This window comes from Diadema setosum, chromosome 11 (assembly GCF_964275005.1).
Source record: "Diadema setosum chromosome 11, eeDiaSeto1, whole genome shotgun sequence".
NCBI classification, from domain to species: Eukaryota; Metazoa; Echinodermata; class Echinoidea; order Diadematoida; family Diadematidae; genus Diadema; species Diadema setosum.
The window spans coordinates 3549995-3562781 of NC_092695.1; the positions used below are offsets into that span (position 1 = coordinate 3549995).

Here is a 12787-nt window from a genome sequence, read left to right on the forward strand (position 1 = left end):
ACACGCAGGCGCACACATAGTCATGAGCACACACTTACGAAGGGGATATTATTATTTACAATGCATGCACGCACGGCCTCCTATGGATTCGCACGCAGGATGCTAGTCCACTGCCTAGACTGCCTTCGTATACCGCCAATAAGGGCGTATGAGAGAGTGAAAAAAAGATAAGAGTCCCGTGTCGGGACTAGCAGGATGCTAGATTCGCACGGACTCGCACGGTAGCGTGCCAGCACCACGCACGGTACCGTGCCAACACCTCGCACGGTAGCGTGCCAGATGGTCCGCACTCGACGGTGGCACGCAGCCGCACGGAGGCGCACTGACTGGCACGCAGCCGCACGGAGGCGCACGAGGTCGCACGGGGTCGCACGGGGGCGTACAGAAGCGCACGCACCCGCACGAGGCCGTATGAAATGGCACGGAGCCGCACGCACCCGTGCGAAACCGCACGCAGCCGCACGAAGCAGCCCCGTGCGCAGTGCGTGCGGGAGTAACATAACTTAATGGTCTGACTGTAAAGGCGTATGCTTCCCTGGAAGAACAATATTGCTCTCATTTCGAAAACTTTCTAAATTATGTAAAGTAGCTCACTTCATGCTTTTTTTTTTTTGTCTATTATAAGTTATGTTTATTAGAGCCTAATAAGACTTTACCAAGAGAAGGGCATGTCACAGATTCTGACGTACTTTTATTGACATTTGACCTCTATCAAATTACATCATCATATTTTCTATATGGGAAAAATGGCAAAACATAACTATGAAGAAAAGAAAAACCACAGATTGGCGGTTTCGAGCGTTGCAGTGACTAATGAGATGGTTATCTTGTTTTTGCTGTAATGTACATTAATAAACACTTAGATATACTTGAGAATTGATACACTATGTATAATTTACATGACATCTGACTAACGAGGACAATAAATGAAACGTGAACTCGCAAACAATATTGGCAAACAAGACACAAGTTCAATTTGGGGTTGTATGTTTGTTTGTTTGTGCGCTTGTTTGTTGTCTGTTGATGTTGCTTTTTCATCTACGGATGATTCGATTGCATTTATACGAAAGATTCGATTGCATATTAAGAAAATTCTTCCAGCGTTGTTTGTTTGTTCGTTCGTTTGTTTTTTGTTTTTGTTTTTGTGTTTGTGCTTGTTAGTTGTTCATGACTAAGGACTGACAACTACATGTCAAGAAAGGAGCTAGGGCCTACGCAAAGGCGGCTGCCCTGCGAGCACTATACTCTGTGTGGCCTACCTATGCACCCAGCTCTTGGGGAAGGGGTCGACCAGGTTCCGCTTGCCGTACACCTGTTGGTGTCATCGGAGCTATTCAGACTATAGCCATTCCCGCACCCGTAGGTACACTCCTGTCCGTATTCGGAGATATTCTGGCAAAGCGCTGGAGCCACGAGCATCGGATACACCACTTCGAGGGGTTGGCAAGTTTTCTCTTTATAAGAAAGAGGAGAAAATGTGCACAAAGAGGTACAAAATCAATGTGGAGTAAATGGAATCTTCTTCTTCTTCTTATGTTTTCTCCTGCAAACCACAGCGACTTTAGCAGACACACATAATTATAAAGGATATGAATAGACCGGTATATTGGATACTGCATAGCTAGACAGACAGATTGATAGATAGAAAGATAGATAGATAGATAGATGGATAGATAGATAGATAGATAGGCAGATAGATAAATAAATGGATAGGTAGATAGATAGATAGATAGACATGTAGACAGATAAAATAGGTAGGTATAGCTAGGTATACGTAGATACAGTGTAATTGTTATCGGTACAGAGAGAGAGAGAGAGAGAGAGAGAGAGAGAGAGAGAGAGAGAGAGAGAAAGAAAGAGGGAGAAAGACGTGACAACACTTGCTATTATCTTGCATTCTTACATCAACCTTTGGAGTATATAGCAAGAAACAGATCAATGTTTTCAATTCTTATGACAATGCTTAATTAAAGCCCAAACAAAGTTCTGGTACGCCTGCAAAAGTTGTCAAATTTTGCTCCAAAATGTGAACGTATGCCTAGGAAATGTGCGGAATAACGCTGTAATAACAAGATATGACACCAAAAAGATTTTGCCACCTCAGGTGGTACCAATATCTGGCATGGCCCATGGACTATAACATCTAACAGCGGTTATTGTGGTCTTACAAGAAAACCAACTGGTAAGTTTTCTTTTTTGGCTCATTCAGCTGAAAGACAAACACAAAATGTTCATCGTTATATCTAATGTCATCCGTCATCACTGAAGCCATTTAATGTCGGGGAAAGTATATGCGGTTTTGTTTGTTTGTTGTTTGTTTACTTGCCAGATTTGGATAGACTTTAAGCTTTAAATTGATAGGCCTGTATGATCTGCACTTCTTTCTATGAGTAAAATTCATATTCAAAGGAAAGAACAAGGAGAGAATTAGAACACTGTAACTAATATATTGCCAAAGATGGCTTAACACCTATTTCTCCCCTGCACGTATTGTTTCTTTGTCAAGTGAACGCAGTCATATCACCCCTATCCTGAAGAGTCTTCATTGGTTGCCTGTATAGGAGCGTATTCGGTTTAAGATACTTCTTTTGGTTTATCACGTTATTGAGGGAACAGCTCCTGATTACAATGTTTATTTGTTTCGTCAATACCAACCTTCACGAACTCTTCGATCCTCAACTTCAGGTCTTTTCCATATTCCGTTTTCTAGGAAATCTTGGGGGGGGGGGGTGGAACGAGCTTTCGCTCATGCTGAATTCACTTATTCCTCGTGAGCTGAAAGACTCAAGCTCCATAACATCTTTCAGGAGTAATTTAAAATCCTATTTGTTTAGCAGTGCATTTTGAAGACCAGTGCCTTTTGAAGACAGACTTTCATGTCTTTTTTTTTTTCTTCTGCTTCTTCATTTTCTTCTATTACGGTGATGTACTTTATATCTTCAGTCTGTTTGCTTTGATGTAAAGCGCCTTGAGCATTTAATCAAAGTGGAGAACGGCGCTATAGAAATTGTATGTATCATTGTCATTATTATTAATGACCTCTGACTCGGGTAACGTGATGACACACCACATATATCGGTCCCCGACAATATTTTTTTTTTCCTCTGGAGGCCCATTTAGGCCACTGAAATCTTTGAGTATGAAATTTCAGTGGCTCGACAAAGATATGTGTATGTAGTGGCCAGAAATAATAGAAAATGTAAAGTATCATTTTGGATTTTAGCTGCCAGATCGAGCTATACCAAAACAAAATAACACACACACAAAAAAAAAAATGGTGGCCCGACATCAATTTTTAATGGCCCTGGGCCTTACCATCGGGCCACCGCTAAAGTCGAGCCATGTATACGTGTAGATAGATAGATAGATAGATAGATAGATAGATAGATAGATAGATAGATAGATAGATCAAGATAGATAGACAGATAGACTATTAAAAAAAGAAAAATGTCCCTCAGAAAAACATGACTTACTTTGACACTTCCAGTCATGCCGAGACCATGCACCGTTGGTGTCGCCCTGTGGCTGACACTCTGCAGTACCTTGGTTGATGGCCGATCCCACCATCTCGTAACCATTATGACAAGTGATATTGCACGTTGTTTCAAGCCTGTAGTCATTTGGGGGGCTACATGTGACGTCTGCGTTTGGTGGCGGTGTCAACGCAGGACACGTAATTCCTTGGGTGCACAAGAATCAATATAATGCATGATATATTCAAGTGAAAACAAATAATGACATATCGAATTTGAAGATGACATTTTAACTCTCAAAATACCGACGTGGACAGGACATAATAATAGGATAAGCACATTATTATTACAGCAACATCGGATATCGTATTTCTGGTGAAATGTTGTTGCAAGATTGGGCCGAATGCATAAACGCTAGCAATTGCTTGTGCTAGCCTTTTACTTGAATCCGTATGCATAAAAACAAGCAATTGCTTGCGAGCAGAAGCTTTTGCTAGCAAGCTAAAGCAATTGATTGCTGCCCGCAAGCAATTGCTTAGAGACCAAGCATTTGCTTATACACGTATGCATAAAGCATACCTTTTGCTTGTTCTTGCTAGCAATTGCTTACGATTTTCCAAGCTCTGTAAAATGAGCTTGAGCTTTTGCTTAACTGGGACGTTCCCTTTTAAGTATCATTTTTCATATCATAAAAAGAAAGACCACACTAACTTGTGCAGGAGTGGTATAGATCTAGAAGAAATTACTCCTAAGTAGTGTAAGAAACTTTTTGTTTCAACATCGGGAATGTCCAGTGGTTAGCACGCAAAATGTGATGAAAAACAGGTAGGATTCTGACGTCGGTGAAGAGCAAGGAGACCTCGCTCCACGTGCGATCTGGAACATCCGGGCTACTATAAGCAGTGATGGGAATCAGCCAGTACGTGTGTGTGTGTATAGATGTGTGTGTGGGTCTGGGTGTGCATTTATGAGTGTCATTTCATAGCTCCTTTGCTATGTCAGGAGATGTTTCCGTACACACATGCCCTTTCAAATACATGCCGTCACACTCGCCTTTGTTCTTGTGTTCGCACAGGCGTGACGTCCTTTTTGTTGAAAACGCAAGCAATTGCTTGCGCGGGACAAGCAAAAGGTATAAGCACAAGCAAAAGTTTATGCATATGGATTTAAGAATTGCTTGAGCTAGACCTTTTGCTAAACGAGCTTGTGCTTTTGCTTGAAGCAATTGCTTACAAGCAATTGCTTGTTTTATGCATTCGGCCCATTCTCTTTCTTCTTTTTTTTTTTCTTTCTTTCTCTCTCTCTCTCTTGCCTCGGAACTCTTTAAAAAGAAAATGGTTCTTCATTCACTTCTTTCAAACTTAGTCGAACCAAATGCTCAACTTTCGTTCGATTTTCGATGCCATGTTGTCAACTCACTTTCACACTGCAAGAAGTCATCAGACCAGTTCCCGGTCTCCGTGCACCTAGAGCTGTTCGACCCTCCAGAGACGCGGTAGCCAGTCAGACACTCGAACTGACACGTGGTATTGCTGTACGTATTCGGGCAGTCGGATGAGATCATGGCGACTCCATTTTGGTTTAATGAAATGGCCGGACATTGAACAGCTGCGGGATTGGTACATAGAAGGAAAGGAAAGCTCATTAAAGGTTCCCTGGAATACAAATGCATGTTAATTTGTGTTGATTTATGCTACCCTCAACATCACTTTTGCATGTTTCTGTGATATTAATATGACTAACAAAAGACATGGCGAGGGAACATGCAAGTTATGCTGAGTCGAGGGGAAGATGCACGCCAATCTCTTTTATTAAACATATCAGTACTTTAGCAATATAATTGACAGATGAGGTCACAACAGGTATTTTGGTCTGGAAGGATCTTTTGTGGGCGTATCCCGAATAATCTGAAGGAAAATAGAAGAAAAATAGTTAAAAATATTATGGAATGTTTCTAGATATTTGTTTCATGGCAAAAGTGATATGTTGATGGTATCATGAATCAACACAAATCAACATGCCTTATTTCAGGGAACCTTTAATAATCGACGTCTTATATTCGTGTGTCGCTACATGTGGTCGACTGTTCGAAGGAACACGTGTTAAGAATACTTCTAATGGTTTCTAACGGTTTCTGATGGATTTTCGACTTGGGAACCCAATATCAATAAATGATGTCAAGTACTCCTTGCACTGTGAGATGCACAAACTCTTGAAAACTTAGAAATCATTCCTTTGAAAAGATTAAAAAATCACATTTTTTTTTTTACAATGTTTCATCGTCAAGCAGCATAGCTCCACGGGAATACAAAATCTAAATCCAAAGCGAAAACAGAAACACAAAACAAAAGCAAGAAAGAGCGGTATTGACATAGTACATGTATCTACAATAATCTGCATATTAAAGAATGTTTCATACGTGAAGCATGCTATAATACGTGCATATAATATACCGTTCTTATTGAGGAAGACAAATTGAAGAAAGCTGATAAATAAATCAAACTCAACCTTCACTCCTCTGCTTAATATTCTCTTCCTTTCATCGTACTTATTATTGTATAGTACATTATACATAATATATAGCTACGTATACCTACGACATGTAGGCCCTACAATGATCTATTCATGTATGTTATCATTATATCGTTGTTATAATTACGTAGCATATATCTAAATATATCTACAATAACTGTCTATGTAAATGTTTCATTGGAGATGCAAGTTTTACCATCGTCTTTACACATATTCTCAAAAAACAACACAGCGTATCTGGTAATTCTAGAAAGACAAATCAAAGGTAGGGGATACCTCCCAAAATGCAGCAAAACATTAAATATGAACCTCAGGGGACTTGTTTAGGCCACTCTGGGAAATTTGGAAGTCAACTACTCAGTAGTTCTGTGTGTCAGCCGCACTTAAGCCTTTTTGTTGCAGTCTTCTGTATTTTTTATCTATAGTATAAACACAAATCTAAAAGTATAAGAGCTGATGTAATAACATATAGAGTGTGTGGCAAGAATGTATATAGAAATGTTTGTAAGTTTTGATGAACTTTCTTCACAAAATATACATGATGGACACACATGCAGTGCATGGGTCTGCAAAGGTAGCCTAGTAATGTACTGGAATTTACGGTGAGCCCCGAAAAAAATTCAGTTCAAAATCTAACGGTCAATAAAAATGTACTTAATGTTACCTTCCACTTTCAATACTTTATGGGAGTTTTTAAAATGATACTCTCTTCAACATACCACTGTATTTATACAACTCTTCATTTAAGGCATGCAAATGGGATTCCCTACCTTTAAACTCGAAGGGGATACTGACCTTCGCAAGTACCGTTGCTGGTTCCCTCGTATCCTGTGTCACATTCACAGTCTGCGCGGCTAGTGCTGCCGGTGGAGCTCGTGGACGAGTGGGTCGGGCATGATTCGCAGGCGATGTTTCCTCTGGTGGGTTTGTAGGTTCCACGCTGACAACCTGTGACAACCAACAATTCAAGAGCAAAACGGTGTATATATCCACAGTTTGGGGCATGTCACAAAAAAAAAAAAATAATAATAAAATAAAAAAATCCTAGTATTCCGGGATTTAGAAACACATAGTAGCCACTATCATGTCGTTGAAACGGTTTGGTTTAGACATAACCAGATATAGTGTAATATGAAAAAAAAGTAGTCTCCACCTCAGGAACAGTTTGCCTGAAATTAGTTTGTCTTACACAAGATCTGCATGGCTCTACATCATACAGGATTTAGGACTGCAAGTCCAAAGTTCCATGCTTCCTCTTCTTAACCCTATAAAGCCCAAGCTATTTTGACCCCTTCCAGGCCCAAGGGGGGAGGGGGGGGGGCACATTGTGCCCCCCTATATAACTTCTTTATTAAAAGCAGATGTATGACCGTCATATTTGGCACATGGATAGAGCAACTCATACTCATCATAAAATCATGTGTTTTTTTTATTTCTTTATCCCGCGCATATGTTTTTATTTCATATCAATCATTTTAATATTTACCACAAAGGAAAAGCAAGTCAACCTTCACTAATTGTTATGGTTGAAATTTCTCAAGGTCAACATATTGGGGCGCTATTCATTACAATATAAAGCAACTTCGGATTTTATTATTTTTGCTTTAAGGCCAGGGTAAGGTGGCATGGAAATCACACATACCATATAAGTTATTTCTGTGACCCTGCACGGGAAGGAGTGCGGGTACCTCTTTTGTTAGTTAGTTAGTTTGTTTGTTTGTTTGTTTTGTCTGTAGCGGTGCCTTGATCCTTATGTTTTACCCGTATTTGCATGCTGAAGGTGATTTTCCCATACCACTTTGTTTTATGAAGGTTTTTAGTACAGATCATAGATGTTTGACATTTTTGTTTTGTTTTTAATCTTGCTATTTTATTCACGCACATGAATAACAGTTATCGTACTGTATGTATAGAATATTATTGTGTATAACACGCGAGCACATGTGTGTACGTACAGTGTAGGCGTACGGGTACTCACGGGTCTCACCTTCCCACTTGTGTGTGTGCATCCCCTATACAGGCACATTATGTATCATGAATGAGTTCGCTATGCACTTGGAAGTGGAGTGTGAGAAGGTATGGGACGATGTATGTGTGTGCGTGTGTGTGTGTGTGTGTGTATGTGCATGTGTGTGTGCGCGGGTGTGAGTGTGTATGTGTGTGTATGCATGTGTGTGTGCGCGGATGTGTGTGTACATTTGTGTGTGTGTGTGCGCCTATGGCCTGCATTGTGTGTGCGTACGTAGACGTGTGGGTTTGTACTGATTTTTTTTTTTTTGGGGGGGGGGGGGAGGGGGGATGGGTCATTTCACTTTTATTCTATGTAAAGACATCTATTGAGATGATTTTATTTGATTCTGATTGTTTGTATTATGATAAGTATTCATGTGTGTAGATTTTAATGTTTTACTGTTCAATTATGTACGAAGGTTAATTTTGTGTTACGATGAATGTTTTTATGTATTTTTATCATGGGCAGGGCTCTCTGGAAGAGCAGGACCTGCTGGTCTTGATGAGACTACCCTGTGGAAATAAAACTAAAATAATAATTAAAAAAAATATATATGAAACCTATGATGTATTGCTTGGAATGGATGCATATACTGGCATCACATTTCATATTTCCAAAATATTGAAATTTTGAGTTTGCAGATTGATAATATGATAAGCAAATGATATTACAGGTAAAGCTTGTATGACGATAACACAAAATAAAAGGGTAGTCTATGGAAAATGCTGTATTTTCGATTATTTTTATTATATCTATTGTTTGATGCCTATGTCACATAAAAATAAAGGAAATAATAAGAAAACCATTTCAGAAAAATTCACAACCATAATTACTTCACCATTTGGTCCTTCAGCAAATTACAGCCAAGAAACTCCCATTTCATTAATTACTATATTGTTAACTGAAATTGGAACAGAAAATCATGCAAAATCTGACGAACATGGTTGTCAGTTTACGGTTGCCATGGCAACCAGCAATATCGGACATAGCAAAATTATACATCAAAATGTTTGCAATAAGATTTTAGGAAAAGTCACCAAATTTGGTTGAAATCGGGTAAAGGATGTAGGGGTGGCAAACGAAAATATGGTAGGGGGCACAATGTGCCCCCCCCCCCCCCTGGGCTTTATAAGATTAAAGTAGTGTCTATACTCTTGTCGTGCACCTGTGATTTTGCAGTGGTGGATCCAGATGGGGCGCAAGGGGCGCGCTACCCCTCTTTTCTTTCTTTTTTTTTAAACAGAGAAATAAAAAAAAAGGTGAAATGAAACCCGGAATTAGCACCAAAAATATTCGTTGCGCCCCCTCCCCCTTTTACGAAATTCCTGGATCCGCCCCTGCGTTGGTACATCTTTATGGAAATCTTTGGGTGGGCTGGCACTAGAAATCAACGCGCAAGGATACAGATTTCATTTAAGGATTCATAATAATAGAAAGAGTCTGAAGTAATGTTGACTAAATTGATGGCATTGTATCTTAAATGAGTACAAACTATAAGTGGGTCAGTTCATACCTTGTGTAAACAGGGAGGACACACTTTCGTACTATACTTTACAGGTGATCGATTCATAATAGAACAGGACATTCTGTTGGCTATTTTTCCGATATCAATTTTTCGTATGCATTGCGTGTCAATTTATGTTGGGCTTGTATATTCCTTGACAAATCCATTACACCCCTCCCCCTTCCGACCAGAAGAATCTCCAGAGGGAACCTTCGAAGAGTTTTTGTTGTTCTTTTTTAGCAAAAAGTGTGTGTGTGATGGGTGGAGGCGTTTGTGTGATGGATAGAGGCACTTCTGTACAGTGCAGATGCTGAGCCCTTCTTGCAAAGAAATTGGAATAAAAGTATGCCTACCAGTACATTCAGTGGATAAATGATCGTAGAATCCCGCATTGCATACACACTCCTGGACTCCGCTTTTTGTAGCACAAGCGCACACCGAGTTTGGGCCACACGACGAGGGACAAGCACTATCGCTCAGTTGCAAGAAGTCATCATCCTTCACATCTGACGAGAAAAATAAGTTAGGATACTGTATTTTTCATCAGTTCAGACATATACCACTCATTTAAACTCAATAATATCACGATACGATTGTCTATAGCAGAACGTTTATGTAGTTGCCCTGAACAAGTTGTTCTGAATAAGTTATTCTGAACGTTCAGAGTTGTTTTGAACCTTGTAAAATGAAAACGGAAACAAAAGAATATAAGCAAAATGAACATGAGAATTATATTAATATATATATCCGTTTTCAATCCTTATTTTACGTTTACTAAATTTTTCTAGAGAAAAGACATGACTTACACTGAAAATGGTATTTAAGTTTTCATTGTCGAAAAAAACTTTTCTTGTCGCAAAGAAATTTTCAACATTTTCTAAATTTCTTTGCAACAAGTTTCGACCATGAGTAAAACTGTTTGCGAATTTGACTGCAAATATCTACGACCTTGACAGCAACTGTTTATGAACCCTGACAAAACCTATAAGATTCTTTGCGTTCGCAAACATTTGCTGCTCAGTGAGATACCCCTTTTATTGGAGACAACATAATTGAATACATTACACAACTCATGTGTATACTGTGGACATGAGAAAGTTTAATTACCTGACTTGATCACTTCACCGAATCTCGACACGTCTCCAAGATTGTCAAGATAGAAGAGATGGTCCTCGACAGAGGTCGCTATTGCCTCCAGCTCTGCCTTGTTAATACCTGATCCCAGTCCAATGGAAAAGATGGTGATACCTTGGTCCTTTAGCCCCTGGGCCGTGCCTAATGGAGATCCGCCGTCATTTGAGGCTCCATCAGTTGACAGCATAATAACCCTGAGAATTTTTAAACAAAATGAGGGGGGGGGGGAGTTGAGGGGAGAGGTGACAAAAAATTGATTCAAGTGGCGAGACATTCTAAGTTCAATTCAATTCATCTCACTTCCATTCAATCATAGTTATTCCATCAAACGAAAAAGACAAAACATAATACAAAGCTTTAATTTCCCTAAACATTTGACTGTTTAAAAAAAAAAAAAATTATGGCGTTATTCGCAGTTGCGATAGTCCGAAAATCAAATAAGATTCTGGCTATCATATTATTAGACGAATTGACTGTAGAGCAAATAGTAATTAAACCAAATAACAATTAGACCAAACAGTAATTGGACGAAATGATGACTAGACCAACTGGTTATTAAACCAACTGATATTAAACAGTCTATTAGACCAACTGGCTGTAGACCAAGTGGTAATAGAGCGTAAACCGATCCGGAAGATAGCCTCTTTGAAATGGTTGTTTGAAGGTTAAATATAAATTCAAAACTCGTCTTTTAATATTACATGAGAACAAGTACCAACGCACCCTTTCGGCAAAACCGGGGGGGGGGGGGGGGCTTTGGACGAAGGGTGGGGTTCCAGTCAACGCGACGCGACCGGCAACGCTCCCAACGCACCCTTTCGGCAAAACCGGGGGGGGGGGGCTTTGGACGAAGGGTGGTGTTCCCATTAACGCGACGCGCCACCACCCAACCCACCCTTTCGGCACAAGCCCTCCTCGATTGTCCTTCCCCGCGATCCGATCACTCTACGTTAAAACATAATGTTGGAACTTGCTGCAGTAAACCCATTTTGTGAAAAAAAAAACCCACCTAGGTCTATAGATACAAATAATACATGTTTAAAACTATTGAATACACAATGTATAAGGTCTGCATGTATAACACAATGGGAATTTGTTATTGGTATAGGCTTACTTCTTAACACCACCACGTCCTTGGGATAGTACTTGTCCCGCTGTCTGTAAAGCATTATTGGTGCATGTGCCACCGCCATCATACCGAACAGTTGAGTGAATGTCTTGGACGAGGATGCATTTATGCTTGCCCACTGGGCTCGTGATGTAATCGACGTAAGTGTGGATCTTATTACACGACGAATACGAAACAATGGCAACCCTTGTCTTTGCTGGTTGTATTGGTAATATCAGGGAAGCTGTCTTGACGAATTCGACGGATCTGCCGTAGTCCGTCACTCCGACGCTTCCAGAAGAGTCGAGCACGATGACGAGATCGGTGGGGTCGTCACCAATGGTCGACAACATCATATCTCGGAATCTTGTCCCTTCTCTTGTAACCTGATCCTGGTTCCCTGCCACATGATAATGAGCTATCAAGTGGAAGCATGCAAAGACTATTACACCGCGGGGTAGCATGATCAACGTGCTTCCAGCTAAACTGAAACTTTTAAAAGAACCTCCTTTTTTATCTGTGCCAAGATAATCTTAACTTGCCTCTTCTGTAGATTCAACCATTCAAATGAATAGAAAAGCTGTTACCCCTCAGCCAATACTTCGTGAGACCTCTCAGAGTCTGGCTACAGTACAGGCAGACATCGGTCAGAATGCATCTAGCCGACTCGACATTGGGCGATGTTTTGATGTGCTGCCGAAAAATCTTACTAGCATTACCAAAAAGTTGAGCTGGGAATGCTGCAAGCTCTCTATAACATGTTTATTTATACATGCATATGATCAGAGGTCGTACTCTTGTACTCTTGCAAATGCATCCCGGTACGTACCATAGCAATACGGATACACTGTGACAGACAAAAACAATTGTGATAACTGTGAAAGTGCTCATTTCCTTCCTTGTTGTATTGGCGAGATCTTTGGCTGTTTCAAAAAATAAAACAAGAAGCCTTGAACTTTTGCATACTCTTTAATTTTAATATGGATTTTCATTGGTCGTTTAAGCCACAGGTCTCCAGCAGGCGT

General features: G+C 40.1%; 1 protein-coding gene across 1 annotated transcript in view; it reads right to left on the minus strand.

Moving 5' to 3' along the window:
* Window positions 1–12226, minus strand: part of LOC140235218 (sushi, von Willebrand factor type A, EGF and pentraxin domain-containing protein 1-like) — a 53610-nt gene extending 41384 nt beyond the window's left edge. Inside the window, exons 1-7 of the mRNA XM_072315250.1 lie at window positions 11769–12226; window positions 10628–10848; window positions 9874–10026; window positions 6801–6953; window positions 4893–5081; window positions 3474–3680; window positions 1260–1454 (exon numbers count right to left, since the gene is read on the minus strand). Of these exons, the coding sequence (XP_072171351.1) occupies window positions 1260–1454; window positions 3474–3680; window positions 4893–5081; window positions 6801–6953; window positions 9874–10026; window positions 10628–10848; window positions 11769–12226 (1576 nt within the window). The remainder of the gene's footprint in view (window positions 1–1259; window positions 1455–3473; window positions 3681–4892; window positions 5082–6800; window positions 6954–9873; window positions 10027–10627; window positions 10849–11768) is intronic.
* Window positions 12227–12787: the final 561 nt, after the last annotated feature.